Source organism: Blastomyces dermatitidis, assembly GCF_000003525.1.
Source record: "Blastomyces dermatitidis ER-3 genomic scaffold supercont1.7, whole genome shotgun sequence".
Lineage (NCBI taxonomy): Eukaryota > Fungi > Ascomycota > Eurotiomycetes > Onygenales > Ajellomycetaceae > Blastomyces > Blastomyces dermatitidis.
This window is the reverse complement of record NW_025544780.1, coordinates 2,640,061-2,666,970: the sequence shown is the minus strand read 5'-3', so window position 1 is coordinate 2,666,970 and position 26,910 is coordinate 2,640,061. Positions and strand designations below refer to the sequence as shown.

General features: G+C 41.9%; 7 protein-coding genes across 7 annotated transcripts; 3 read left to right on the top strand and 4 right to left on the bottom strand.

The window, feature by feature from the left end:
- Positions 1 to 6,074: 6,074 nt before the first annotated feature.
- BDCG_17422 (uncharacterized protein) lies at positions 6,075 to 6,278 on the top strand (the record flags this gene model as incomplete). Its single annotated transcript, XM_045426551.1, has 1 exon — positions 6,075 to 6,278. One exon carries the CDS (start codon positions 6,075 to 6,077, stop codon positions 6,276 to 6,278), a length of 204 nt encoding a protein of 67 aa, XP_045281889.1.
- A 1,733-nt stretch (positions 6,279 to 8,011) lies between these two features.
- On the bottom strand, positions 8,012 to 10,468 carry BDCG_06884 (uncharacterized protein; the record flags this gene model as incomplete). The annotated part of the gene is made up of 1 exon (XM_045422638.1): positions 8,012 to 10,468. One exon carries the CDS (start codon positions 10,466 to 10,468, stop codon positions 8,012 to 8,014), a length of 2,457 nt encoding a protein of 818 aa, XP_045278235.1.
- Positions 10,469 to 13,467: 2,999 nt separating this feature from the next.
- BDCG_06882 (plasma membrane proteolipid 3) lies at positions 13,468 to 13,972 on the bottom strand (the record flags this gene model as incomplete). The annotated part of the gene is made up of 3 exons (XM_045422637.1): positions 13,468 to 13,489; positions 13,657 to 13,791; positions 13,956 to 13,972. 3 exons carry the CDS (start codon positions 13,970 to 13,972, stop codon positions 13,468 to 13,470), a joined length of 174 nt encoding a protein of 57 aa, XP_045278234.1.
- Positions 13,973 to 15,736: 1,764 nt separating this feature from the next.
- On the top strand, positions 15,737 to 18,137 carry BDCG_06881 (uncharacterized protein). Its single transcript, XM_045422636.1, has 2 exons — positions 15,737 to 16,283; positions 16,407 to 18,137. The coding sequence occupies exons 1-2, from the start codon at positions 15,840 to 15,842 to the stop codon at positions 18,027 to 18,029; spliced, it is 2,067 nt and encodes a 688-aa protein (XP_045278233.1). The 5' UTR covers positions 15,737 to 15,839; the 3' UTR covers positions 18,030 to 18,137.
- Positions 18,138 to 18,215: 78 nt separating this feature from the next.
- On the top strand, positions 18,216 to 20,912 carry BDCG_06880 (V-type proton ATPase proteolipid subunit). The gene is made up of 6 exons (XM_045422635.1): positions 18,216 to 18,498; positions 18,591 to 18,603; positions 18,775 to 18,904; positions 18,994 to 19,150; positions 19,241 to 19,344; positions 19,475 to 20,912. Exons 1-6 carry the CDS (start codon positions 18,482 to 18,484, stop codon positions 19,537 to 19,539), a joined length of 486 nt encoding a protein of 161 aa, XP_045278232.1. The 5' UTR covers positions 18,216 to 18,481; the 3' UTR covers positions 19,540 to 20,912.
- A 771-nt stretch (positions 20,913 to 21,683) lies between these two features.
- On the bottom strand, positions 21,684 to 23,009 carry BDCG_06879 (uncharacterized protein; the record flags this gene model as incomplete). The annotated part of the gene is made up of 3 exons (XM_045422634.1): positions 21,684 to 22,250; positions 22,317 to 22,492; positions 22,634 to 23,009. The coding sequence occupies 3 exons, from the start codon at positions 23,007 to 23,009 to the stop codon at positions 21,684 to 21,686; spliced, it is 1,119 nt and encodes a 372-aa protein (XP_045278231.1).
- A 2,060-nt stretch (positions 23,010 to 25,069) lies between these two features.
- Positions 25,070 to 26,467, bottom strand: BDCG_06878 (small G-protein GPA2; the record flags this gene model as incomplete). Its single annotated transcript, XM_045422633.1, has 5 exons — positions 25,070 to 25,411; positions 25,481 to 25,739; positions 25,819 to 25,982; positions 26,058 to 26,242; positions 26,338 to 26,467. 5 exons carry the CDS (start codon positions 26,465 to 26,467, stop codon positions 25,070 to 25,072), a joined length of 1,080 nt encoding a protein of 359 aa, XP_045278230.1.
- Between the last annotated feature and the right edge of the window lie 443 nt (positions 26,468 to 26,910).

The window sequence follows — 26,910 nt, the reverse complement described above, 5'->3', positions numbered from 1 at the left end:
AATGCTGTCTTTTAAATTGTCAGAAGTCTGATAATAGTATAACTGTTGAAATTCTCTTATAAAATCAGCAGATTCAGCAGACAATTCTGTCTGATATGATATAAAGAAGTAAGTGTAAAGAAAATTCACTTGATCTCTCTTATTTCATGAATAAAGATAGTTATAATTCAGTCAAGATCAGCTCTCTGATATTGAAGAATATTTCTCTCTATGAGAGAGATTCAGTGAACATGCTTTCTGATTTATATATTAATAAGTCAATAACTGATTGATTGATTAGTTGAAGAGATATACTGAACTGAGAATATTAACTTATTATAGAAAAGAATCAGACAGTGATCTAGTTTTAAAACTGAGAACTTATTTCAATCAATATCATAGAATTCTCACAGATTATTAAGAAATGAATGAAGTAATTCAAGCTTGAAGAGATTTATAAATTATATACTGACTTTCTCTGATATCTTACTTAATAATAGATGACTAAAAATCTTCAGAGTAATATAATCTTTTATTAACTCTAACTTAATAGAGTAGTTCAGTGAATTATTATCATTATCTAGTTCTTTATTTATTCTCAGAAGATTATTGAACAGTGCTGAATAAACTGTATATAGCTGTTAAATCTTCTATATCAGATGCAAGTCAGATCTGTTAAAAGAATCTCTTAATACTAGTTATAAGATATAATGAAAGCTCTTCTATAAAAGTAGTGTCTTCTTCACATTCTGATAATTTATTCACTGTACTAGATTTTTGTAGTCTTGATACTTATTCTTCTCTGTCAGAATATTACAGTTATTAGATACAGTGTATTCTTTAATCAGCTTAACATAGTATAAATTAATATGTATATTCAGTTAACTCTTTATATATTATATAAGCTTTGCTTTTTTAATATAATCACTGATATGTATAGTAACTATGCTTATTATTGAAGTAGAGAATGACTGATGACTAATAACTGAATCAGCTTAAGATGATTTAAATATCACTGCTGCTCTTATCATAGCTTTAATAAGAAATTATAGCTGTCAGTGAGCTGTAAGTATGATTTGATGAGCTACTTCAGAATCATTTTCTCTCAGAGATTGAGATATTAATAAGCTATTATTTCTTATAATAACTGCATATATCTGAATAATAAGATTAATAGATGATTGATTTGATGCTGAAAATGCTGCAGAAATAATCTGCTTAATTATCAGATTGAGTTATTTCTCTCTGAGCTCACACTGTAAGATAAGAGATATAATAATTAAAGCTTAAGCATGTTCTTAAAGCTGATACTTCTTGAGATGAGTGATCAGCAACTGCAGATAATTTCAACTGTGAGAAAAAGAGAATGTCTGTAATATTCAGAAGTATTCTAGCTAATTATACAGTGATAAGACAGTACTGATCAGTAATAAGTATGAAATCTCTGATATATCAGTGAACTCACTATGATATGAATCAGAAGAAAAAAAGAAGATTAAATTCAAACTTAAGTATATTTGAAAAAGAGACACTGTCTGTGCTGTTATACTCTGCTCTTGACATATTTACTCTCTATGTATGAGATTCAGCAGATTATTCAGTTTAGACTGAAGATGTTGTATATAATAATGAAATCAGCTGTTATTACATAGATTGTAGTTCAGATTCAGCTGATTTTTATCATTAATAAAGCAGCTTTAGCATAATCTTCTTACAGTTGATTCTTTGATCTCTGTATTGCTATTTTACTGCAGTATATCTTCAAGAAATGTAATATAAGATGCAATAATTCTCATCTTTTCTTTACTGATATTCATCATAACTTTCTCACAATTTAATGTAGATAAGTCATGTGACAATGCAGTGACAGTGTCAGAAAAATTGATACTATGAGAATCAAAGATTAGAGTAAAAATATTGTTTCACTTTGAGTGCTTAACAGTACTTAGTGCAGAAATTATATAAAAATTTATCAAGCTTCAGTATATGTTCTGATATAAATCAAATTCATCAATAAATAATTGATATGACAGAGAAATAACTTATATATCAGAGTAAAATATGCTTTTCAAAAGATCTTGACTATATGCTGTAATTTTCAACTCAGTCTGAATCAGTGAAGATTTGCAATATAATCATATCTCAATAACTTCAGTTTTAATTCTCATGATCTGATGAAGAAAATACTGATCTTAACTCTTATATACTGACAGATCAGAATCTGATTCAAATGCTGTATTTATATGAATATCAAGTTAATTGAGAACTTAAGTAATTAAGATATATTTCATCTCATTCTTCATTGTGATTATTTTGAAGAGACTAAATAATGAATTCAAGAACAGTAATCTTTATACAGTCTGTGAAGTATAGTGAACAGCTTCTTGAACTTTCAGAACTATTATATGAGACTTCATGTCTGAATGTCAGCAATCATGTCTGATAAAACACACTCTCTTAATATAAGATATATTATTCAATCTTGATTTGCAGTAGCATTTGAGATTCCCACACTGATACTGAATAAAATTGAAAGAAAAAAGAGGTTTATTTATTGATGAATATTGCATGAAGTTGCTGAAACAATATTTGACAGAGCTCTCTCAACTGTGAAATTGTCATAACTCTGTGAAATTGTTGACAATTTCTGTCATTTCTATATACATTTGTCACTGAAAAGTTGAGGATTTGAGAAGAGCAGATATCAAGAGAATTGAATTTTAAAAGTAGAGTGATCTCATGAAGAATTCAGTGAGATTTTTCTGAGCAGAACTCAGAGTTGATATTTGCATTGATAACACTATTGAAATTGAGGTTTTCTTAACTGATAAAATCAGAAATTATACTCTGTATTACTTTTTCAGAGTTGATAGATCTTCAGAGAGCAGACTTATCAGTGATGTATTCTTCAATAAACACAGAATTTGCAGTAGTGATTTGTAGTTTTTTCAGGAAATATCTGACTCTTCAGCTCAGAGTCTCATTGTCAGAATAAATGAATTCATTTCAAAGTTACTGCATTTGTGAGATATATCAATTGCTGAATCAGAATCAATAAATTAATCAGTAATAGTAACAGCAATTGCATCAGCAGCTAGTATTTTAATATTATCAGTAACTGACTCATCAGAATTCTCTTGATCATCATTTTTAGAAATATTCTCCTCAGCAGCTGCTTTCAAAAGTCACTCAATATACTCAACATTATCAGCAGTATTCTCATTATATAACTCTGTCTTTAGAGAATGTTAGTTTTTATAATAATAGAGACATCAAAAGTGATAAACTTACTGAGAATAGTAATACTTCTTTACTGAGAGCATTATTATCTGAATCACTGTCAGTGAAATCTTCATTTACAGTTTCTGAGAAAGAGAGGCTCTGATGTTGAAATTTCAATTAATCATTCTCAGATTCTTGTCTAGAGACAGATAGCAGATAGTGTTTCAGATTTTAATTAAACAGACACAATATTTTGCTTTCTGATATGATTTGTAGAAAAAAGTTACATAGTTGAAAAGATATAAATGAAGTGAATAAGTGATCTTGATAAAATAAAGAGATGAGGTTGAATTACTGAAAAGAAATATATCAATAAGAGCTGCAATCAGTGATAAACATTATCTTAATATTAATAATCATACTTTCTTTGTTATATTCCTGCAAGTAGCTGATTATTTTATCAGAATACTATCAAAATTCTATCAAAATTCTGAAAATAAGCATGACTATAGATCTCAGTTTAATAGATCTCTTCAAACTCTCTTATCTGATAGGTTTACTGAGATAAATCATCAATTTTAAAAGAAATCATATATTGATATATCTGTATCATAGAATGAACATAATGACATTAATGAAGAATATCAGATAGATAAGAAATCAAACTCATTCTCAATATTCAGTGATCTGTCAAAGAGATATCACTGAATTCAGCACTCAGATGCAGAAGTGTATGAGAAGAAAATTCAGTCAACAGAACAAAAGCTTTGTATTGAAATCAGATGAATATATTTTCTTATATTCTCAAAGAACAATCTGAACAAGACAGTTACAGAGATAATGAAAATAAAGAATAAAATTTCATACATATTCTCATCAAGCTGAATTACAATGCTTGATATAATAAAGACATGAAAGTCAAGAACATTGAAAGAAATGAAGACAAGTATTTTCAGTATTTCAGATCTTAGTAAAAATCTTAACTTTTCAGTGAAATATATCAAGTCTCTGATGAGATATCTTGACCTTTCAGTGAAGAATCTTAGATAAATCTAAACTTTTTAGTGAGATATCAAAACTTGTCTGATCAACTTAACTAATTATTTATTGATATAGAATTATGTTCAACAGAAGAAGATAAAAAGCAGAGAAAGTTCAGTGATAATCAGATTGTATAACTGCTATGAAGAGTTGATAATCTTTGACTATTTTTATGATTCATTTACTGCTGAAAAGTTCTTCTTAGTTTTTTACTGAGTGTGAGAAATTATTGACTTTGATTGATTCTCTGAGTGAGAACAATGATATATGAAATGTAAGTTAATATCAGTTTGAAAAACATCAGACTGAGAAATAAGAAACTGATTCTGAAAAATAGAGATATATACAAACCTGACAACTCAAGTCAAAATATTTGATAATACTGATATAAATGAAAATTCTACTGAAGCTATACTGCAATGACAAGATATTCTGATATTTTGAGATCTTATAAGTGATGTTTCTGAATATTGATAAATTGTTAGAGATGATTTTACAGAGACAATTCAGAATACTCTGACAGTTAAAAAAAGACATATAGTGAAAGATGCATGAGAGAAGATGTGAAAAAAGGTAAAATTTTCAGATACACTTCTGACAAAAGACAGGCCTGTGATGTAGAGTGTTCAGTGACACAGAGAGTTCTGACACAACTTATTTCTATTTCAATATATTTAGTTTTCTATGAGTTTTATATATAAATTAGTTAATATATACTTTAATATATATAATTAGAATATACCTGCCTTGATATTCACTGATAAAAATTGTCATATTCTCTAAAATTTGTATGATTATGACTGCAGCAGAATCACTGATTTCACTGTATCAGAAAATCTTCTTATTCATCTGAAATTCTGTAGATATATTTCTGACAGTGTGTTAAACACTTATTTCTGATTAATAGAAATGATTTTATATTTAAAATAGCTGTAGTTCATTCAATGATAGTCTGTGCAGAAAGTATTTATTCTGAAAATAAGATATGAATAAAATCTGTCAGATACATCAATTGATTGTGTTCAGAAGTCTTCTGAAATATGAAAGCATTATAAAAGAATCAACAATATATATAAAGAGAATATCAACTTATCATTTTTCTTTTCTTTTCTTTCTTCTTTCTTCTCACAATCATATCACAACATGAACATTGATTTATCAGCTTATTCAGCTCACTCAGCCTTTTCTCATCTTCAGCAAGGTTAGTATCCTGCCAGTTGCAATAGAAAGCTTTAAGAATCAAAAGTTCTAATATAAGATACTGTGTGTGCACAGTACAGCAAGAATATCAGTGAATCATTGCATCAGCATCAACAACAGTATTAATAACAGTATTAACAACAGTATTAATAACAGCATCAACAACAGCACTAACAACAGCATTAATAACAGCATTAACAACAGTAACAACAACAACAACAGCAGCATAAATGATCAGTGATACTTTCAAGTGTATGTATGCAGCAGCTGTAAAAGTACAAGAGAAAGAGACAGTGATCAGGCTGAAAACTCTCAATCAGTCAGATAAGTTAATAATATATGAATATTATATCTTATATATCTTTTCTCATTATATTGATGCTGTTTGTGACAAAGTTGAAGAAAGTACAAAGCCATGTTCAAACTGTAATTATGAAAAGAAAGGTTATGTGATATATTCTGATAAATTCAAAGATGAAATTGAAAACCTAGTCTGAACTTATGAGTTTTATCTTATCATCTCAACAGTCATGAAGAAATCAGTCAAGTCAGTCATACTGAAGATGATAAAGAATTTATTCAAGCAAATCAAGAAAGCAAAGACATGCTGATAGAAAGCAGAAAATCAAAAAATGAAGAGTGTAGCTATTGTGTTGAAAGCTTCAAATACATTTATCAGTTTCACTGAAAAAGTCAAACTTGAAATTGAGAAGATCAAGTTGAATATTGAAAGAGTTAAATTGAAGATTGAAAAGAAGAAAATCACTATAAAGAAGAAGAAAATTATCATTAAAAAGATAAAATTGAATATTGAAAATACAAAGCTTGCTGTTTAGTGAGAGATCTTAAAATCAGTTAATAATTATTATAAGAATTAAAAAGCAGTAATAAAGAATCTCACAAACTTGATTAACAGTGTTAGAGAGAAAGTACAGTATATTTTCATTGAAATATATGAAACAATAAACTGATTTGAAATAATTATCAAACTTCTTAGTAATACAGTTGATGAGAGCAGCAGTGATAAGAAATCTGTTAATAGTAATAATTCTCTTTCTCTCTCTGTAATTCTTATCAGCTCTTCTATTATCACTGTTAATTCTCTCTCTCTCTTCTTCTTCAATCTTCTGACTCTGATGAGTGTTCTGAGTTCTCAGACTTATGAAATAATCACTGAAACAGTAAACTAGAGTCAGTGAAATGATTCTCAGATTTATTCAGAGATTAATAATTATATAGACTTTCAAACACTCAGTGTCTGATCACTCTGAAACCTCAACTTCTAAATGTCAGATAACTGATGACAGTGTTTTCCAGATCATGACTAATCTGTAAATCTCAATTCACAAGTTCAGTGATGTGATCAATGAGAGCAACATGACTGAGAATGAAGACTATGAAAGAAACTTGATTCAGTCAATTCAGAAGAATTTAGATAGAAGTGTCTGTGATTTTCAATAGAGAATAATATCAGTGAATGAGACAGTTTTAAGAATTAGTAATTATATAGATTGGATTCAGTGACATCACTAATATGATAATTGATTTTTTCAGTTTATCACTTATTTATGATGATTCCATCATTCATTCATCATTATACTATGATTTACAGCTCAGCGACCGTGTCGCTGATTGAAATGGTGGAACAACCATAATCCGGTCGTGTAATAACCCTACGTTCTTCCCGTATGGAGACTGACTGACTTGCCACGTGATGCCATGAGCAACCCAAGCCAAACACAATCTTGCGATTGAATAATCACAGGTCCGCAAGATTTGGATTTTGAAGATTCGATAACAATAATATTGATCCAGTGAAGTAAAACCAGTTAGTCAGTTGCATTTGTTTTATCTTAGAGGTGAGGAAATTAAAAGGTTGGGCTCAGGGCTACAACTGTAGCAATTCGTCCCCGGTTTACTTGGGGGGGATTTCTAAGGTGGCATACTACATCGTTGTGCATATATTCGTACATAAATGAATTTTATCTGTATCTTTTATCAGGAATCATTATATACCAAGGGCAACTTAGGTTGTACCGATAGAAAGTATGGCAACCGATGCTGGGAAATATTAAGTCTCCTTAAACGGACCCAAGACACGGAGAGAACGGGATAAAAGAGAAAAAAGTTGTAATTGAAAGGGAAAATGGTGGTAAACTGTACAGTACAAATGCCAAAAAGGACGATTGGACCAGGATCAGGGGTATATCAATAAAATAAACACAAGGAAAATGGCAGTATTTTTTGTACATATACAAAGGGAGAATAGGCGTATAGCACATGAACATGAGAAAAAGGGCTGAGAAACACATCCACCCTCTACATGCATTTTCTTCAGTGTAGAGAATCCAGAAAACCAAAAGAGTTGCGAAAATCCATCAAAATTCGAACAAGGTACGTACGTATTGGTAAATTGGGCATTTCACCCGGAAAAAAGAAGGAGGGGGAACAACTGATGGGTACTCGAGTACGATTTTATAAGAATAAAATGGCCTCACGACCCGATGAATCAAACCAGCAAACAAAAACAGAAACAGAAAGAAAAATGATAAGATGAAAAGCATCCATCTCACTCGACATTAAGATATAAATCCGGCCCGCGTCTCGTGGGCGTCAATTTCCGCCCCTGCGATCCTAGCAGGTCAGACTGTTGTTCCACATCAGCGACGTTATCATCGTCAGTCATATCTCTATCCCGCCTCCCTTGCTGCTGCTGCTGCTTCTGCTGCTGTCGTTCCTGCGCCTGCCTGTTCTGCCGCGCCTTAAAACCCACCGACGGCAACGGCGTCCTCAGTCCTCCCTGTGCCGCCGCTCCAGCACCACTCTCCGACTTGCTCCCAGAATTCAAAGGGCTGGGACGGCGTCTGCTTGCTTTGTCGACATCTAGCTCGCTCTCCATCTTATCTGCCATGGCTTCTCCGCGGCGTTTGCTTAGGAGGCTGTTGTTGCTACTGCTATTGCTGTTGCTGCTGGTTCGGCTATTTCGTGGTTCATTGAGGGTGGGTGGTGAGTATTGATGCTGTGGTTGTGGTTGTGGTTGTGGCTGTGTTTGCGATTCCGGCTGAGGGCGAGGTATTGGCGGTCGGAGTGGTTGATGGAATTTCGGAAATTTGGGAATGTTATTTGTGGTACCAGCGGGATTACGATACGGATACGGATACGGATATGGATATAAACGTGAGTTGCCGCCATTCGCTCCATTCCCCATAGTCACGTCGTTGACTCTTTCACTATATCCTTGCCCTTGAAAATTATAACTAGTTGATGCAGATCGTCCGTTCATTGGTGGGTACCTCACTGGCCTGGATAGTGGTGCCGGGTACGCATTCGGATCCGGGGATGTTGGCCTTTCCCTGACAGGGCTGAGGCGAACGGTGGTGCGCTTGGGGACAATCCCTGCATTACCATTCCTATTCCCGTCATTCATATCCACGGACTCAAAACTTGTAACTGACCCGGCGGACGTTCGATCGTTCGGTCGTCGTCGATTTAGGTCGACTGATCCACCATGCCTCCATGCTCCAGCACCAGCACCAGCTCCAGCCCGTGGGTATAAATTCGGATGTCCGCCCAGCCTTGTCCCGTTGGATCGCATGGATAATCCCGAATCCACGCGTTGGTACATAACCTTTGGAGGCGAGGTGGCCATATTTGTTCGACCCTGGTACGAGTTGCTCCTGGCGGGGGTTACTAGTCTTAACGTTGGAGGCTGCGGCCGTTGCCGGTGTTGCGGCTGATGTCTCCCAGTATTCTGGTAAGTCGTGTATTGAATACCAAACTGCTGCGGTTGTGAATAATTCCTGTACGCAGACATATTTTTATATCCGCCGCCTGGATGTGCGGTGGGCCAGTGGCTGTTTGCCGCAAGAAGGGCCTTCCTATCCCCATCATAATCTTCTTCAAATACTGTGGCCGAACTTTCCGGGCGGCGTCCCAAGCGTTCCGTAATCGGATGCTGCGAGGAGTATACCTCGTAGTTGGGTTTTTCCGGTAGCAATTGCGATATTCTACGAGGCGATTTAGACTTTGTCGCATTGGGGGTCGATAAACTCGCATCATCGCTCCCGCTATGGCTGTAGGCGGGATATGGATACGGAAAGTTACCAGCATCTGGGGAAGTAGCTTCTGATTGTTTGGTAGTGTTAGATGGATGGGTAAGCCGACGAGCGACTGGTTCGTTGTATATGCCAATGGGGGATCCGAGAGTCGGGCCACCCCGATATCCCGCTGTAGAACCCTGTGGAGTGGGTTCGGACATTTGCCCGCCAATTTCGAATTCGCTCTCATGAGCTGCCATCATCCTTTTTCGGCGGCTCTTTAAGAGTAATAATATGATCAAGGCCAATAACGATGCACCTGCAACTGCACCTCCGATGGAAGCCCCTATTACCTGGGCACTGGTCATGGATGGTTCATCATTGGCTGCAGGAGGCTCGGGGAGTCCGGGTGGAAGTCCGGTTGGATCCAGAGGGGCCAGAGTACTGGATGATGATAAGGCAGTTGATAGAAGTGTTGCGCTAGTACTTGAAATAGTTGGCGTTGTCAAAGTGGATGAGTAGGTAGTGCTCAGGGTTGAAGTTGTGGGGAGGGTGGTCTCGGAAACGGTTGTTGAAGGGGATGGATCTGCTTGCGTCGTCGTCATGGCTGTAGATGTGATGGTGATTGCAGTATGGGTATTTGGAAGGGCGTTCCGGATGCCAGAACAGATGGCATATACCTGGAGCTCCCGGATACCAGGGTTCAAACAGAAGGCGTACACACAACGCAGGGCACCTTCACCAAGCGTAAACCCCGTGGTAGATCTTCTGGTGCAGAGACAGGATAGGTCGCGTGAATTCGGGCAGGCCGCAGCGGGGAAGTCTAATTTTAAAAAGGAGAGCAGGCAACCCTGTGCGCAGGCGGGTACAAAACCCCCCCTAGGTATAGTTGTGGCACGGGGTGAGATATGATCTGCCAGGCAAAACGGATTGTGTACTGCAACTGCAAGCTGTAGAACGACTGCTAGGGCCGGAAAACGGCGCGACATGCTGGTGTAGCAGCTCTAGGTGAGAGAAAAAGAAGTGAGCTAGGTATCCCAGCATTGAGCGGCGCTGTAAGCTGTGAATATTGTGAATGCACCACAATGCAAGGATGGAAAGGACTCGAGCAACAGTGTCATGAAGATATAAAGACCAGAGGGCTTTGAGCCCCACAAAAGCGGGTTCCAAAGACACACTGCGTTTTCCCATACGACGTACCGATTCCTGTCAGCCTAAGCTGTCGAGAAACGAACCCTCTATATTCACCCGGATCGGCTCATCGTCGTAGTACAACCAGTAGCACAGATACAAGAGCTAGCTTTCCGCACGGAGGAATATCAGACCCAATAGATAATAGGCGTGAAATACCAAGAAGGAAAGAGATGGTAAAAATGATGGGCGTATGTGAGCATACAAGGGTTGTTGTTTAAAAAGACCCGCTGACGCAAGGTAGTAAAGTAGCACAGAAAAATGCTATATCAAAGGAAATCGAGCAGAAATGGAAACGAAACAAGGGGAGGGAAACAGGACAAACAAGAAAGAGAAGAAAAGAAGCGGAGAAGTAAAATAAAATAAAATAAAATAAAAAAAGTAAATAATAATAAACAACGGATCAGACATAAAATGGACCCCACCCCCTCTATCCAAATCCGAAGCGCGCGAGCGCCGAGCGCGATCTCTTTAGAACCCATCAGCAAACAGCACCACCACAACCACCACCGTTCTTCAGAAACGGGGAGTGGATATCCATTCGAGTAGCAGCAGAGTTGGCGGTCATTTGTTACCCGAACAGAGTCAAGATCGAAAACAACGAGAGCCGGAAATCATAGAGCCAGCCAACCAACAAAAAACGGCATGTCCACACACTCACCCCCCTTCCGTCACGTCACCCAGAAGAAAGTCATCAGTCAGTAATCAGGTAGTGAGACGCATAATCACCACATCCATCCCCCGGCCAGGCCTAGCCACGAGGTAGCAGGGCCCAACGGAGGGACGCGCCCACATCACAAAACCAAACAAACCACCATCTCCAATTCCATTCCGTCCATCCTATAGGATGACCTCGCTAAGCAACCGACCACCCCCCTGGCCAGCGATACGAAAAGATCCGATGTGAGCAATGGAGCAATTAACATATCATGCCATGTCATGTCATGCCAGGCCAGGCCAACCGCCCACTTCCCACTTCCCACTTCCCCCTTCCCCCTTCCCCCTTCCATCGGCGCCTCGAGCAGAGACAGAAATGGCAGTGGTAGGAGGAAGGACTGGAGATACTGGAGAGAGAGTACTCCGTAGCTAGGCGCCGTGCTGAAACGCCGCAAACACAGCAGCGTGATGGGAGGTTGTTGGATGAGGGGGGTGGTTGGGTTGGGGCTGCGTTGCTTAAGCGCCGAGGTTGTGAGGTCGTCAAGGCCAGGCGCCAGCCAGGGTCAAAGGCGTTTCAGGGGCCGAGGGTTGGGCGGCTAACAGAGGACGGCGGTCACGTGGTATTTAAGTGAACTGTTGGCGCTGATGACATCACTTCCGTGTTTTCGCGACGCGCCTCAGGCGTGAAACATAAACATGGCAAGAATTGGGGTTGGAAATTCTTCATTCTACGGCGTGGCTGGCGGTTAGATCTTCCGTGCATTAAATTCAAAATTTAGCTTGGTGGCTGCGGTTGGTTCGTCGCTCCTGAAGAACACAATCTCGATTACAGAGTAGTGGCAGCACTGCTAGGTCAATACTTTTAACATGTTGAATAACTAGTTATCAGTCCCAATTACAAAACTGAGAGGCGGAGGAGGAGCATGTATATAAGTTACCTCTCATGCTTGGTCATAGGAACCGCACGACCAAAAGCACGAACCAGTACTTCAAAAATATATATCCGCCTCTCCAACGAAGCACAACAAGCACAACCGAAAAGGAAGAGAAAAATAAAAAGATTACTTAAAAAAACTTCTCTGCACATTGCCATGTAAAAAATAAAACACTACTGTACAATTAAACAATTCATTCCACCATGCCGCAAATCAAATCAACCAGACAATCAAAAACTTAGTTCAATCTAGTAAAGTTTGGAAGCCAATGTGCATTAGTATGAATGCGAACGCGAGAGAATACGAATCAGCGAGAAGCGCAAAGTGCAAAATGTAACGCATAAACCCGGGGATAAAGAGAGAGAGAGATTGGATGAGACTAATTCGGCCAACTATTTTAAAGAAAAGAAGAAAGCGGGGCAGAACCAGGGAGGAATGACGAAGAAACCTTGACAAAATCATGGATAGAGTTGGGGGGTGGGGACGAGGAACTGGTATCACTAAAAATATAATAAGACACAACAACAAAAACAGGTTTTGGCCGTTAAAAGGGGAAAATATATATATATATGCGTTAAACAAAGCTAAACAGGTCAAAAAGGAGAGACATGGGATCGATCAAACCAAAGCGCCTCCTCTTCCCACCCCCTCAAGAACCCATAACTAGCCAATGCAACTTATGATATGAACAAAAAAGAAAAAAAGAAAAAAGAAAAAAGGGCAGGTTTTCCTATCAAGCACCCTATCCTCCCATCCGTTGCTCCTCCCGCTGCGTGGATAGAGAAATTAGGAAGCACTAGGAGAACAGGTTTCCTCCTTTCCGCCTTCATTTAATGATTTTTTTCCCTCTATTTTTCGCATAAATTCATGTAAAGGCAGGTCGTATTTTGAAAAAGGCAGAGAGAAACTAAGATAGGCTAGTGAGGATTTCCGGCGACGACGAAGGATGAGGAATTGCGCGGATATATATAGTTATTTTTAATCAACTAAGGGAAGCGTGCGGAGAGAGGGCCTTCATGGGTGTATGTATTTTAGGTGTGATTGGCATTGGTATCAGGTTGGTTTGGTGGCAAAATTGAGAAAAACCAAGGTGAACGTTCTCGAACAAGGCGGAACGGAGCGGAAATGGGTAGGGAGCTGGAATTGCAGGAGAGAAGAAAAGAGATGCAGCAGGCTGAATTAATCGTTCATTTATCATCGCAGGGCTAGTATTTGAGGATGATGTATCTGTGCGGCGAGGTGGAGAGGTTAGCTGGTGTTTTGCACACATATTTATGTATATATATATATATACCAGATAGAATAGCCTTGGGAGATATAATAATGATGGTAATAATAATAGTAATAGTAATAACAATAGGTGAGGGGACAGAACAAAGAGAGATATGACGTACAGAGCATGGATGATGCCAGGGATGTAGCCCAGGACGGTCAAACAGATGTTGATGAGCAAGTCTGCCCCGCATCCGCGTTCTAGGAAGACACCGACGGGTGGTAGGAGGATGGCGAAGATGATTTTGCAGATATCTCTATATGGATAGGAATTGTTTGTTAGCAAGTGTAATATTCCCTTTTTTATAATATTTATTTAATTTCTATTTCATTTCTCATCCGTTTTCCTTCGAATTGGTGGGATTGTGGGCTGGGCTGGGCGATAAATAGCCAGTCCCGGAAGCGACGGGGAGATACTCACGATGCGGTGAAAGCCATGGTGACGGCGTGTTGGGAGGGATAAAAGGGCGGAGAATAGTAATTCGAGCTGCTATATATATGTATAGGGTCTTGGTGGATTTATTTATAGGTCGGGTTTGTGGGATTAAATATTAAATATCTATTTGTTTGTTTTGGTGGTTGATGGGAAGCAGGAATGACGTTGGGGAAGGGAGGAAGAAAAGAGGCAAGAAAGAAAAAGGCAAACAAGGAGGGGGGAGAAGTAAGGTTATTTAAATACTCCCCGGGAAAAAAGAAAGACTAGAAAAAAAAAAAGCTGGGAATGGAAAATCCGGGCCCAGAAAACAAAGACACCGCAGTGTATATTATGATAATTATTATTATTATTGCTATTATGTATTATGTATTGTGGCAGCTACCAGCTGATTAGTTATTAATACTTATTATTGTGACAAAACATCGTCGTCATTCCGGAGCAACACTAGTTTTGTTTTTTTCTAGCTTGGACTGGATTGGACAAATACAGAACGGATTTTCTTCTCCTACACTGTAGATCTGCAGCCCTGCAAAGCCTCGTCATGAGGAGTGGAGATGATAATTCTTAGTTTCTGTTGCTACGGGGTTAAGCAGTCCAATTCGCACGGTACGGTACATAACCGCTGCGCCGCAGCCGGCACGCCACACAAGCTGCTGGTCTGGATTTCTTCCGCGAAACAAATAAATCTGTAATGGGTAACTAGTTACTCTGTAGAAACAGTTGGATCAAAAAGAATATGCCTCCACTCTTAATTCTTCTCGTGGTGGTCTCCTTATTGACCGTCTGTGTATAACTAAATCTGTAGTGCATTTAGCCTTACAGTGACATAACTATCTGCAGAACAAGACACTGGATGATATGATGTGGTTTTAGCGCAGGCAACGTCATAGTGCCGCCACACCAGGGTTCATCCGGGCAGTGACCCAGTGAGTGGCAAGGCTGGTATGAGTGAGTGTGTATAATAGTGGCCAACTTTTTATCCCTTTTGGCAGTGCCGAGCCGGTGACGTCATCGTTCGGCTGCCCTAGTCACGGCCGAGCACTTCTGCCCACGGCGAGCGATTTGTTCGGGATTCTGAATTGGGCCCTAGGAATGCCGAAGTAGCAGGAGGAGATCCCGAACGGGATGTTCGAATGTTCCGACAGCGTCTCTTTGTTTCATTTTCGTTTTCGGGACTGCCAGTTAGTCACTTGACGTATCTATATATTGTTCTGTGTTGCTAGAATGATCACGGCTGTGCAGTTAATGAAAGACATACATACTAAGGCAGATAGCCCCCTGACCACACTCTTCCCTTATCCAGGCCTCAAGATCTCGATCATCGTTCAGCGCTACTTTTTTGCAGTTTTCCTCAAAAAAGAGAAAAGAAAATTGAAAACTGAGAAAGAACAGACAAATCCCAATGAACGGCGGATATAGTTATGAAATACTAGGAAATCATTACAGCACGGGCTTAGTTAGTGTAGGCTACTGGGGCAAAAGAGCTCGATCACCACCAGCGCACTGCTGGTAGAAGGGCCGATCAACCGCGGGACCCCCAACAGTTAGCCCTGATGTTAGGCGCCAATCACAATGGGGCATAGCCCAGCCCAACCCGATTGTGTAATCAGCAAATGTGTCTTCGTAATATATAAGAGTGAGTGATTGGATGGGTTGGGTTTGGATTGAATCTCCCAAGCCACATTGCATAAGGCGTAGTAACTAGGGCTTAGCTTGAGATAATAATAAATAAATGACTAACTAATAATACGCGTGAGACTGGGCTATACAAACTGAGCAAACTCAGCAAACCAACGCGAAGCAGCAGGAACCAATGAGGGCTCGGCTGAGCTTGGCGAGTTAATTTGTTGAACCAAGATATGTTTGTTGATGCTGATGCATCTCATCTGGCGCCAAAATCATCCAGCTTGCTTCTCTTCCCAACAATCAATCACCCCGCATCGACCCCTCCATGCCCCTTCTTACATGTCACCACTCCACCAATGCTTCGCCGGCCAAGGTGTGACGCGGCTCCTGGCCAGTGGTTGCTTGCTGGGGTCTACCGGTCAGGGAACAGCAGCGGTTTCGCTCTCGGGGTTATGGGTGCACCGGAGCTATAGCAGCGGCAGCGGCAAGCTGGCGACGGGGAAGGGAAATGGGAGACGGTTGAAGGCGAATAATGGTGCTTATGCTGGTGGTTTCGGGTATGGGCATGGGTATGATGGGTATCCGCTCCAATGGACACAGGGTCTGTGTTCAAGCTCCGGGGCACGGGTGAAGACGACACCGGGTGCTAGAAGCGCTACTTGGTTTATAAAGGATCCAACGCGGGTGGTGAGTTGTGCATTTTGATTTGCTCTGTTTCTCCAATTGGGCTGAGCTACGCAGTTTGCCGTTTCCTTTCGAACTTTAAGTTGTCGTACATACATTAACAGTTTACTTCGGTAACGGATGCAGATGCCCTCGGATGTGATGTCGAAACTACCAAGCCTTCCACAGAGCGACGACATCTCTCACACTGTCCCTGTCTTACTCGTGACCCCCGCGTTTGCTTCTTGGGTAGTGAACCCCCATTCCTTCCTACGCGAATCGATAACGCACCTTTTCCAAAACACGCGACCCAACATTTCTGGCGGACACGCTAGCTTTGTCTATTCCGTGGTAGCGGTCGTAGATAAACTACCCGTTCCTAGCACAATTTCAATTTTACGCGAAGGGAAAAAATGCGGAGATAAACTAGCTGGGCAACACGAGTATGAAGGTATATCTCTCTTTCTCGCGGACGGAGATGCTCTGACGGCCAAGGTGGCCCGGTCGCTTCAAAATCGTGACATGTCTACTCCTGAAACGGAACCTACATTATCCTACCTGTATCGTCAAATACCTACGAAAAGGGATTCTCCAGTAGTAACCTCATTCGTGGAAGTTGGCATTCGACTGGCAAACACCGTCTTCCTGAACGGCAAACCCCGTACAATGCTTGCCTCGCGCTGGCGCTATAGCTCACACCCAGACTCAAGCCATACCTCTCCCACACTAACGCTAGACAAGGAATATAATCTCCTTAGCTGCCAGATCAACGGTGCAACGAAACCTCACGAAGTCACTGCACGTGTGCCTCTCCGCCCAGTAACGAAGCCGCGGGTAATAACCACAAGCATGGGAAATATCATCAGTCAGCTCCGACGCCAGGACGAGGGATCGAGCTCAACAATACACGCATCGGCAGAGCTGGAGAAAGCGCTTCCAGCGTATCTTGAGGCAAATAACCTGCAAAATCAGCGGGTGGCTGTTTGGGCTCTGGTGCAGCCTGTTTCACCACAGGACGGGCCCCACGCTGCTTCGGGCATGCCTGCTGCTGATCCACTTGTTGTCATCAATGAGGGTGCCAGGCTTCACCGTGTAGTGAGCGGAGGAGGCGGGTGGGGTAAAAAGCAAGGACTTCTATCATTAGATCCGGAATATAGTTACCAAACCGCCGGACACGTCGCTTTGGGCTCCGGTCGGGTTCGGCCAGTACATGAAATCTTCGAAGAGGCGGCCCCCGGTTCAGAGGCAGCAGCAGAAGTCGAGGAGGACCGTGCGGTGATGGCGAACCTATTCGATGAAGCTGTTCCGGGGTCGATACAGTTCAAGGATGGGCGGCTCACGACGGATCTCTCTGAGATTGCGAAAGAGGGAGATACGGTGCAGTTTTTGGTGGCCCCCTTGGATAGCCTACGGGCTTCTTCATCGGCGACGGAGAAGGGAAAAAAGACCCCCGCAATTGATGCCGGTCAGGAGAAACGAACAATGCAAGTATCGTTTGGAGTCATTCCATCTTCTGAGGCGGAGTATGGAGAGGAGATGTCTGATACTGATACTGATCAAGCCTCTGTGTCTGGTGGCGATGGTGACGGTGACGGTGGAATAGTCACTGTACCGAATTATTTTGGAGCGCTGTCAGAGAAAAGTTTGGTTTATTCTATATTTAATGAAATGGTGTCTGAGAATAGGAACGATAGAGTAGGTCCTGGGCAACTGGTGCATGGGACTAAAATCGATGTCCCTGGGTCGAGAATCATGATTGAAATCTGTTGAGTAAAGGGAAGCCTAGACCCTTTTGTGTACGATATCATAGAAGTGACGATCTGTACATGTACATATACTACAACCTATCAAAAATAATAAATAGATTCTGAATGGATATCTGATATAGTACAGTACGGAGTATTAGTACCTACTCCGTACCTAGGTACCTAGGTAGCAATCAATGGATCAGGTGACGGATATCCCGTGACAACAACGCTAAGCCGTTCCAGGCAGCTCCCGCCAGCCCTGGCCAAGTGCGCACTCTCTCAACCTTGGCTTCAACCTTCCAACCTCACCCAGTCCAACCGCAACAACCTCCAGCTCGACCCTCGACACTCACCACCGTCTTCCTCCCACCCGTCTCCCCATCTCTACTACGAGACTCCCATATCAAACCGGACTCTCCGCTATTAATATCTAACCGGGAGAACTCGCTCCGTTCAACCCCTGCCACCTCCAAAATGCCTACAGATCTCTGGTAAGCTGTCCTCCAACCACGTACCTTTGAAAACCTTTAAGAGATCTTACTTCCTATAGACCATGACGCTAACGTTATCCTTCCACCTCTAGCCCCGTCTACGCGGTATGTCAAAAAAACCCCGTTCCGACCGTACTGTCATATAGCTTTGCATGACGCGGAGCGGCTTTGCGTTGGGATATCCTCTCCTCCTCCGTAGCCACGCACCCATGCCCTGTTTCATATCTTGCAGCAAAGTACTAACGGTAGACTCCGGAAACTCACAACCCGAATTAGCCCTTCTTCGGTGTTCTGGGCTGCACGTCCGCCATCGTCTTCACATGTTTCGGTGCTGCCTATGGCACCGCCAAAGCGGGCGTCGGTGTCTGCGCAACTTCTGTCCTGCGGCCCGATCTGATTGTTAAAAGTAAGATTTCGTTATCCAAATGTCTCTTTTTATATATATGCATACACAGAGCTTAAAAAGACTAATGCTTCTGCGGTGGAAACAAACAGATATCGTCCCCATTGTCATGGCTGGTATCATTGGTATTTACGGATTGGTCGTATCAGTTCTCATTGCCAATGATCTAAGGCCAAATCTCCCACTATACACTGGATTCATTCAGCTGGGTGCTGGGTTGTCCGTTGGTTTAGCTGGTTTGGCTGCTGGGTATGTTTTCCAATCCGAATTAAGACTTATCCAGGGGAGACCCGAATAGCTAAGGCTAACATATTCCCCTCTTCCTCCAATATGATATAGCTTTGCGATTGGAATCGTCGGAGATGCGGGTATCAGAGGAACAGCTCAACAAAACAGACTCTTCGTCGCCATGATCTTGATTCTCATTTTCGCTGAAGTTTTGGGTGTGTTATCTCCTTTCTTTCCTTACTTCCCTCTGCTATCGTATCTTCCCCACTCCTGCTATTTCTTGACCTCAACGATGAATCCTTAAATATATCATTCGTGATCCTAACAATATGCAATTCAACACAGGTCTGTACGGTCTCATCGTAGCTCTCCTGATGAACTCCCGCGCCAATCTCGATGCTGTTTGTTAAACTCTTCGACAACACCCCCATCAACCGCCAACTTTACAACAGCCTGGGAACTGGCCCTCCTCATGAACAAACTACCTTGTGTTCAAGGGAGTCCAGACCAACCCGGGATTATCGCATCTAATCGAAAAGTTCATGACAACCAAAGTTTGGATACATATATCATCAACCACAATCAATCATAACAATCAACCACATCCGAGAAATCAATAAAACACTCCAATATCTTCTACCATATCATACTCTTCTTTTATCGTCCTTGCAACACCACATGCTTTATGTTTATTTCCCCCATACCCCACCCCCCACCCCGGTCTGCGGTTATTCCTGTTTTCTGTTTATGTGATCTTGCATTTTTCATTTTCACCCGAAGCTTCGGGAAGTGCTAGCTCAGTTTTGACTGTCTGTCTTGTCTGTTTGTGTCCGTATTTATGGGACAATATTATACATCTACATATTTTGTCTGGCTTGGCTCGTTCGTCAGGTTTTCGTGAACGATGGTGAGGGGATGGATGTGGAAAACTGAAACATGTAATTGTATATCTTACATATCATTTTTTTTTTTTTTGTCTTTATCTTTTTCGAATGGATTTATTTTATGCGGAGGGGAAGCGGAAGGACAGGGTAGGATTATCAATTATTTGTTTTTTAAGATGGCAACGTGTGGAGGGAATGAAGCATCGGTTTCCTAGTTCCGGTTTCCTGTTTTGACTTTTAGAGCTACGGACGCGGGCTTACAATGGACGCATCCTTGTATTCCCGTATCTTTTCCCTTTTTCCTGTTTACTTCTTTGTCTCTGTTTTCCCCCTTTTATTTCCCCCACGGTAACTATGTTTTTGCATTTCCAGAGTAGTGGAGGGGGCTGGAGAGTTGCTGGATGCGGGATATAAGGCCATGAGGACATGATGTCCTTGGGTCCTTGGGTCATTTTGGCAGCTCAGTGAATATATTTGAATCCTATTCTCTCACTTTTTATTGCCTTCTTCTCCTCTTTTGTTATATGTACTCGTTTTCTGTATGGTTTATTTATTTCTCGGTTATTTATCATCTTTACCATTCATTTGCTGCTTTATTTCTTCATGTCGGCTTTATTTGTGTTTTCAAGAGAGATGGATTTGTTGGTGGATGGATGCAGTTTTATGTGCAGAGCGAGTGACATTATTCTCCGAGGGCGCGATTACATATAGCAAGCAGGTCTACCTTGTCGCAAATCCATAGAATAGTTGGTGTGAAATAGTACAAGTAACTATGCTTATTGTAAAGGATATATTGATTAATGGAGATATGGATAGTTCTGTAACAAGCACAATTTTATACTCATAAGGTTGGTTTCATTCAATAAGCCGTCTTATCTTTGTAGGATGGAATTTCTCTCGTTTCTATCCCATCATGAGCGGGTTTTTTTTTTTTTTTTTTTTTTTTTTTTTTTTTTTTTTTTGCTTGTCCTTTTTCTATTCCGTATATCGAATGCTTTTTATCATGGCATGCAGGCCTCTGAAGAGCGCGTACCCACACAATAGAAAAGAGAAGGCTCCAGGAGAAGGAAACAAAACATATGATCTTACCCTGATAGCCCTTGAACCATCAAGATTGGAGAATACTAAGAACATACACCACCACGTAGATCAGAGAACCCCCAGAGCGGAAGAAAGGGAAAATGACAAAGTAAAAAAGAATACAAACCCGGCAAAAGTAAATAGAAAATGTCAATAACAAAAAGTCGAGAATGATATTGATTCATGTATGTATAGTATAGCCTTGAGTAGGTAGCAGAAAGCCCGTCAAGTTATGGTTTAGAAGGACAGACATGGATTGTATATGTATATATGTTTAAGTCAAAGGCATAGAGCTAAGGCAGTCGGAACAATGAAAAAGACAAAAAAAAAAAAAGAATATGGAAGCCTAAACACAGATGCTACGCCACAACCACGGATGGCGGAACAGAAAGGGGAGAGAAATGACTCGAACAGCGCGGAGAGAGGAAGGGAGAGAGAAACAGCGGAGAGAAGCCCAGATAAACCAGGGAGAAGTTCAAATTAGAAAATCCCCATTAATGACCGGAAAACAGATACAAAATGGTAACAGAAGCCAAGAAACTAGGAAACTAGGGCAATCATAAAAACTGATACTAAAACAAAAGGGTCCTTTAAGCTTTTTCCAATTTCCGTCTCAACATCCTCGTTCTCCGCATCAGTTTCTTGTGTTTATGTTTCTTCATCTTCAGCTTACGCTGCCTCTTGACGCTGATGGCGTAGTAGACTCTCCGCCCCATCAAGCGCGGCACGCGATGTTGTTGTCGGTGATGATCCATCTCCGGCTCTGATATCGAAAACGAGCCCCCCTCGTCTTGGATCACTTTTTCACCCTCATAGTTGGAGGATGACGGAGCGTCCTTGTTATCAATTCGGACAAGGGGGGAGCTATGAGCTTCGTAGGTCTTGCGGCCGTCACCATGTGTGGATTCGGTGATCGTGAGGATGGTGGAGTAGCTTTGTTCCCTCACGCCTTCATGGAGTTCCGATTCGGCGGCTTCAGCAGCTTCGGCTTCTGTAGCGCTATCCTGTTCGCCGAAATTTTCCATGGGAACTGGGGGTGGCGGGGGGTTGAAAGGCCGGAGCTTCTTCGCGAAGTCCTGGATGGAGATACGGAGGTCTTCGATTGGGAGGTCATCGGCGTTGCTTAGGTGGTCGGGTTCGACGGTTTTGGCAGATCCCTGGGAGATAGCATTTCTTAAATTGTTGTTTCCTATAGATTGACTGGATTGGGTACTGGGTAATACCCCTTCAATAGAATTAACTGCTGAGGAGAGAGTATATATGACATCGTTGGGACGAGGCTTGGACGGTTTTTTCGATGAGAAAATGGCGTTAAAGGCGTCTGGGTTGGAATTCGATGGTACGGAGGTTGTGACGGATATCGGTCGATGCGCTGAGAAGAAGGATGCAACATGGATATCTGCAGCAAGATATTAGCCAAAAAGCCCATTTTCCATTAAAATTGTGTCATCGCTCAAATGGAAAACCACGTGACACAATGTTGGAGCTCGGAGGGCGGCAAAAGAAGATGAACGCTCGCAGAGTTGAGTCACAAACTAACCATGAGGATGAAGATGCTGTGTAGAGGGCACGCTGGGGAGGTTTAGGAAGGGCTCATTATTCTTCGATTTGGCGGAGACATTGCTGCTATCTTTGCCACCTCGTCGTTTCGCCGTTTTCCCCTCGCGCTTCTCGGCACCCTCCTTGCTCGACGGGTTCACGCTCTTGGTGGGAGACTGTGACGAAGCATCGATGCCCCGGGAGCCGTCGCTTGGGGGAACGGGAGGCTTCGAAGATGAGTATCGACGTTGCTGGCTACGGGGACTCGACAGGCCACCTGTTGCAGCGACGATCACGGCGGTGGAGGCACGAGCCGGAACCGGGAGAGAGATGGCCGGGTTCGATCGAGCGACGAAGCGAGCCGACGACGAGAACATGGCTGGTATCTTGAAATGCAGTCGCACGAGTTTAGTAAAGAGAAACTCTTGTGCGAGTGCGCAGTTAAATGGAGGAGGGAGGACGAAGAGAGAGAGGAGAGAATGGAATGCTGCTGGAGCGTTGTTCCGGATGTGAAGGTTGGATGTTGAAAGAGTGAAAGAGCAAAAGCCCTTTAGAGTTTTATTCCTAACCGGGACAAGCGCAGAATTGCCACCATTACATAATCTAATTTTTCTTTTTTTCTTTTCTTTTCTTTTTGACCTGGAATATCTGAAGAGTAGATGAAATTGTGTAGTTCCCCATATCACTTTTTATATATAGTAAACCATAAAGTGTAAGTGTGCTTATGTATGTGATAATTCACATGTACGAAAAATAACATTGGGAGGGCAAAAGCGGGAGGGAGCGGACAGTGGAGATGTATGCCGAAGCGCCAAACTCACCTCGTCTACCGATGTCTGCGCGCCAGTCCGAACTTCACTCCGCAATTCGACGCGACTCAGAAAACATGATGTGCCCAGCTATTTCGTAAACCTCCTGGTCAGATTTGATTCGCAACTATTCGTTGCCATTTCAAAGTCCCTTGCTTCTTAGGCCCTTGCCTACTTATATACACACACAACTGTCTGGATAGACGAAAATAGAAGTAGTTTGAGAATTGAACCCCGACTATCAGGAAGGAGATACAATGGGAAAATGTCGTGTTAGTGAATTTTTCAATGTCAAGAGACATAAATCCCGATCGCCCTGATATAATCCCCGCAATGTTTATCCTGCAATGGCCTTGGGTAGCTAGCTTGCTCGCGCCAGCTGCCATCCCCCATCCACTCATCCCGTCGCTCTGAAACGCAAAAAAAAAACCAACACGCCATGCAGCCTGCTCTCGAGGACCAAATCGCAATTCGAGGAGTTTCGACGTCGTCTGCCGTTTAATATTATATATCGCGCCATCGTTAAGATGTCCTGGTTCTGTACTCAGCAATGCGGAAGAGGTGAGATGGGGGTAACTTGCCAACAAACTAGTCGCTGGGAGGGAGAGAGAAGGGGTAATAATGGTACATAGAGCCAGGGAAAACAGAAAAATAGAGCGACGGACAAACATAAAAGTATACCCTTATTATGCCATGCCCTCGGTAAGAACAAGGAAAACCGACAGTAGGTTTTTGGGCTCAAAAGTACAGAAAAGGAAAAGAATTGACAGAAAGAAAAAAGAAAATAAAGAATAGGTAAAACATGATGAAATCCCTCTAATAAAAAGAGAATATAAAGCCGAATATGGAACAGAAATTCAAGGCCGTAGCCAGGTCATTTCCCAGGTATCTCATGCCCAGTTAAGGGTTCGCGAAGGAAGAAAAATAGTTGTGTAAGAACATGCGAAGAGCAGAGGAAAATGCCATCCGCTAAAGAAAAAAAAGAATAAAAAAACATAATCGTCGGGGCTATTCAGTTGTCAAAGCCGAGGGGAAATAAGAGCGCACTGTAGCGCATATGCCCAGAGTCAGAAAATAATAAAGAGAAGAAACGATAAGTAGAGAGGAATAACGTAGAAATATGTAGAGGGGAATAAGGTATAACGTAGAATGGTATGAAGACGAGGAAAAAAAAAAAAAAACCAGAAAAGCTAAGATATAGAACAGCTAGCAAGGAAAATATACATGGGTCTGAAGAGTGTAGTTACATGCGTTCGACCTTGTTGGTTGTAGAAAGTACAAGAATAAAGACAAAAAAGCAAATCTTTGCGAAGGCAATCATAACAAATGATCCAGATTTTGTTAGAGCCTACGTAGGAATATGGGTATTAGTCAGTGGGTCATTTGCCAATACTGTAGAGACAACCGAAAAAGTCAGAATCCATTTCGTTGGTAACGAAGAAGAATTGTTAATAAGGATGTAGATTTGAGAAGAGGAAAATTGGATAGGTGGGGAAAGGGAGGAGCAAGGGGGATGAGGGGGATATCGGACTCAGAGTGATTTTTCAAGACTCTATTGTCTGTCCCGTGAAGGAAGATGATGTATCTGTGTAGAGATGGTGCTGTAGACTTTATGTTTAATTGTGCACCTACAAAATCAGGTTGTTAAGGTTCTTCTGGATAATCATGTCTTGCACGGAATCCATCGTGGCTTTTAGAAGGGTGGTGTCCGTTGCGTTCGTGCGGTGGATATAAATTTCCCGTTCAGGGACGCGGGTGATGCCGCGGAATCGTTCGGCAAAGAACTTGATGGCTGGCTCATAACTGCCTTCCGGACCTTGGTAGTCGGGGAAATGTTTCGAGACTGGAGATATCGCAATCTTTTCCTTGAAGAGATCAATTTTGTTGAGGAATAGAATTACTGGTTTCCGTTTGAACCACTCCCCGTTTACCAAGGATTCGAAAAGCATCATAGCTTCGTGCATTTGGTTCTACATTGCAGCACATCAATTCTGTTAGTTCGCGCATGCATCGATTACGACGGAATGTTTTAGACGTACCGCATTCTGATCTTCAACAAGACATTGGTCATAACCTGACATGGCAACCATGAACAAGAGACATTGCACTCCTTCGAAGCAATGAATCCACTTTTTTCGTTCTGACCGTTGTCCGCCAACGTCCATCATTCGGAAATTTATTTGACCCAATTCGAATAAGGTTTCTGTGATACCAGTGGTTCGGAGTCGGGAATGAAGCATATCTTGATTGTCGGGTAGCCATCCGGGGGTAAACACGCGATCGAGAGATTTGAAATAGCTGTGGAATTGTTAGCGTTTGGAATCTTCCCCCCCGTCCTTTTGATAGCTGCCATGCCCAAGGCCTTGGATATGCTCACTATTGAAGATTATCATGAAGTGCAAATTCGTGTCCTCGTGACACAGCTTGTTGTACGCCTTTATCCTGCCACATTCCCTGCATAGCATCCTTGATGGCGAGGTCGCTGAAAGCCTCGTCCGAATCTACATCCGGCTCTGTTGAGTCTAATAGTTGGGCTTGTGGCTACAAGACGTCCATGTGAGTAAGGGCCGACAGTGGTGGTTTCTAAGCAACTAAAACCCAAGTTAAGACACATACCATTGTGGCTTCGTGCTCGAAGTCAATGTTCTCCGTCCGCATGATATCCAGCAGGACCTTGAATGCCACCACCAAGTTAGAGTAAATGACGGCGCGGGTTTGTCGTCGTTCATCTTCTGGGAAACCGCCGGCATGGATAATTCGCATTTGTTTAATAATGGTCGACTTGCCAGATTCACCGGCGCCTAAAATTAGAAATATCAAAACATGTCCGCTCTGCTAATAATTATGCAGACATATAAAATTACACTCGGTGGCAATGGGATTTTGTTTGACATACCGAGCAGGAGAATCTTCACTGTCCGATCTTGGACCTTTTTGTCCATCCGGATCATCTTATCGATTGTAGCTGTTTGCCTAGCTGCTATCCTGTCCTGTGGATCGACAGGGGTAGAGCTTGCGCAACCCATGGTTTGTATGCGAATGCGTGAACCTTTCAATATAAACGTAGGGTGATTAGCTGATATAATGAAGAAATGGAACCAAGTCCCCATCCAGGGTCCAAATCGACAAGCATCAGGGGCAGTCATTCTCCTCGCAGGGGAGGGGTGTATCGGCGGCCTCCTCATTTTATAGGTTTTATAGATCCCTTTACAATCGGAAGAAGAGGTGGTCCGGAGTGGGTTGACATAAGGAAGTAAAACATCCAGGCATCGCGAATAGAGTTATACATTGGCCCATACATACCGAATTAATTCAATCTTTAATAATCGCCGTCTATCCATACCACAATTCGATCAGCATGCTAGGTTTAGGGTAAAACCACCAGCCCACGCGTGAGCACGGGGAAGCCAAACATTGTCGCATTCTGGCCCCCGTGGCTAAGCGTGTGCGGGAAGCCGAAGAATGGGAG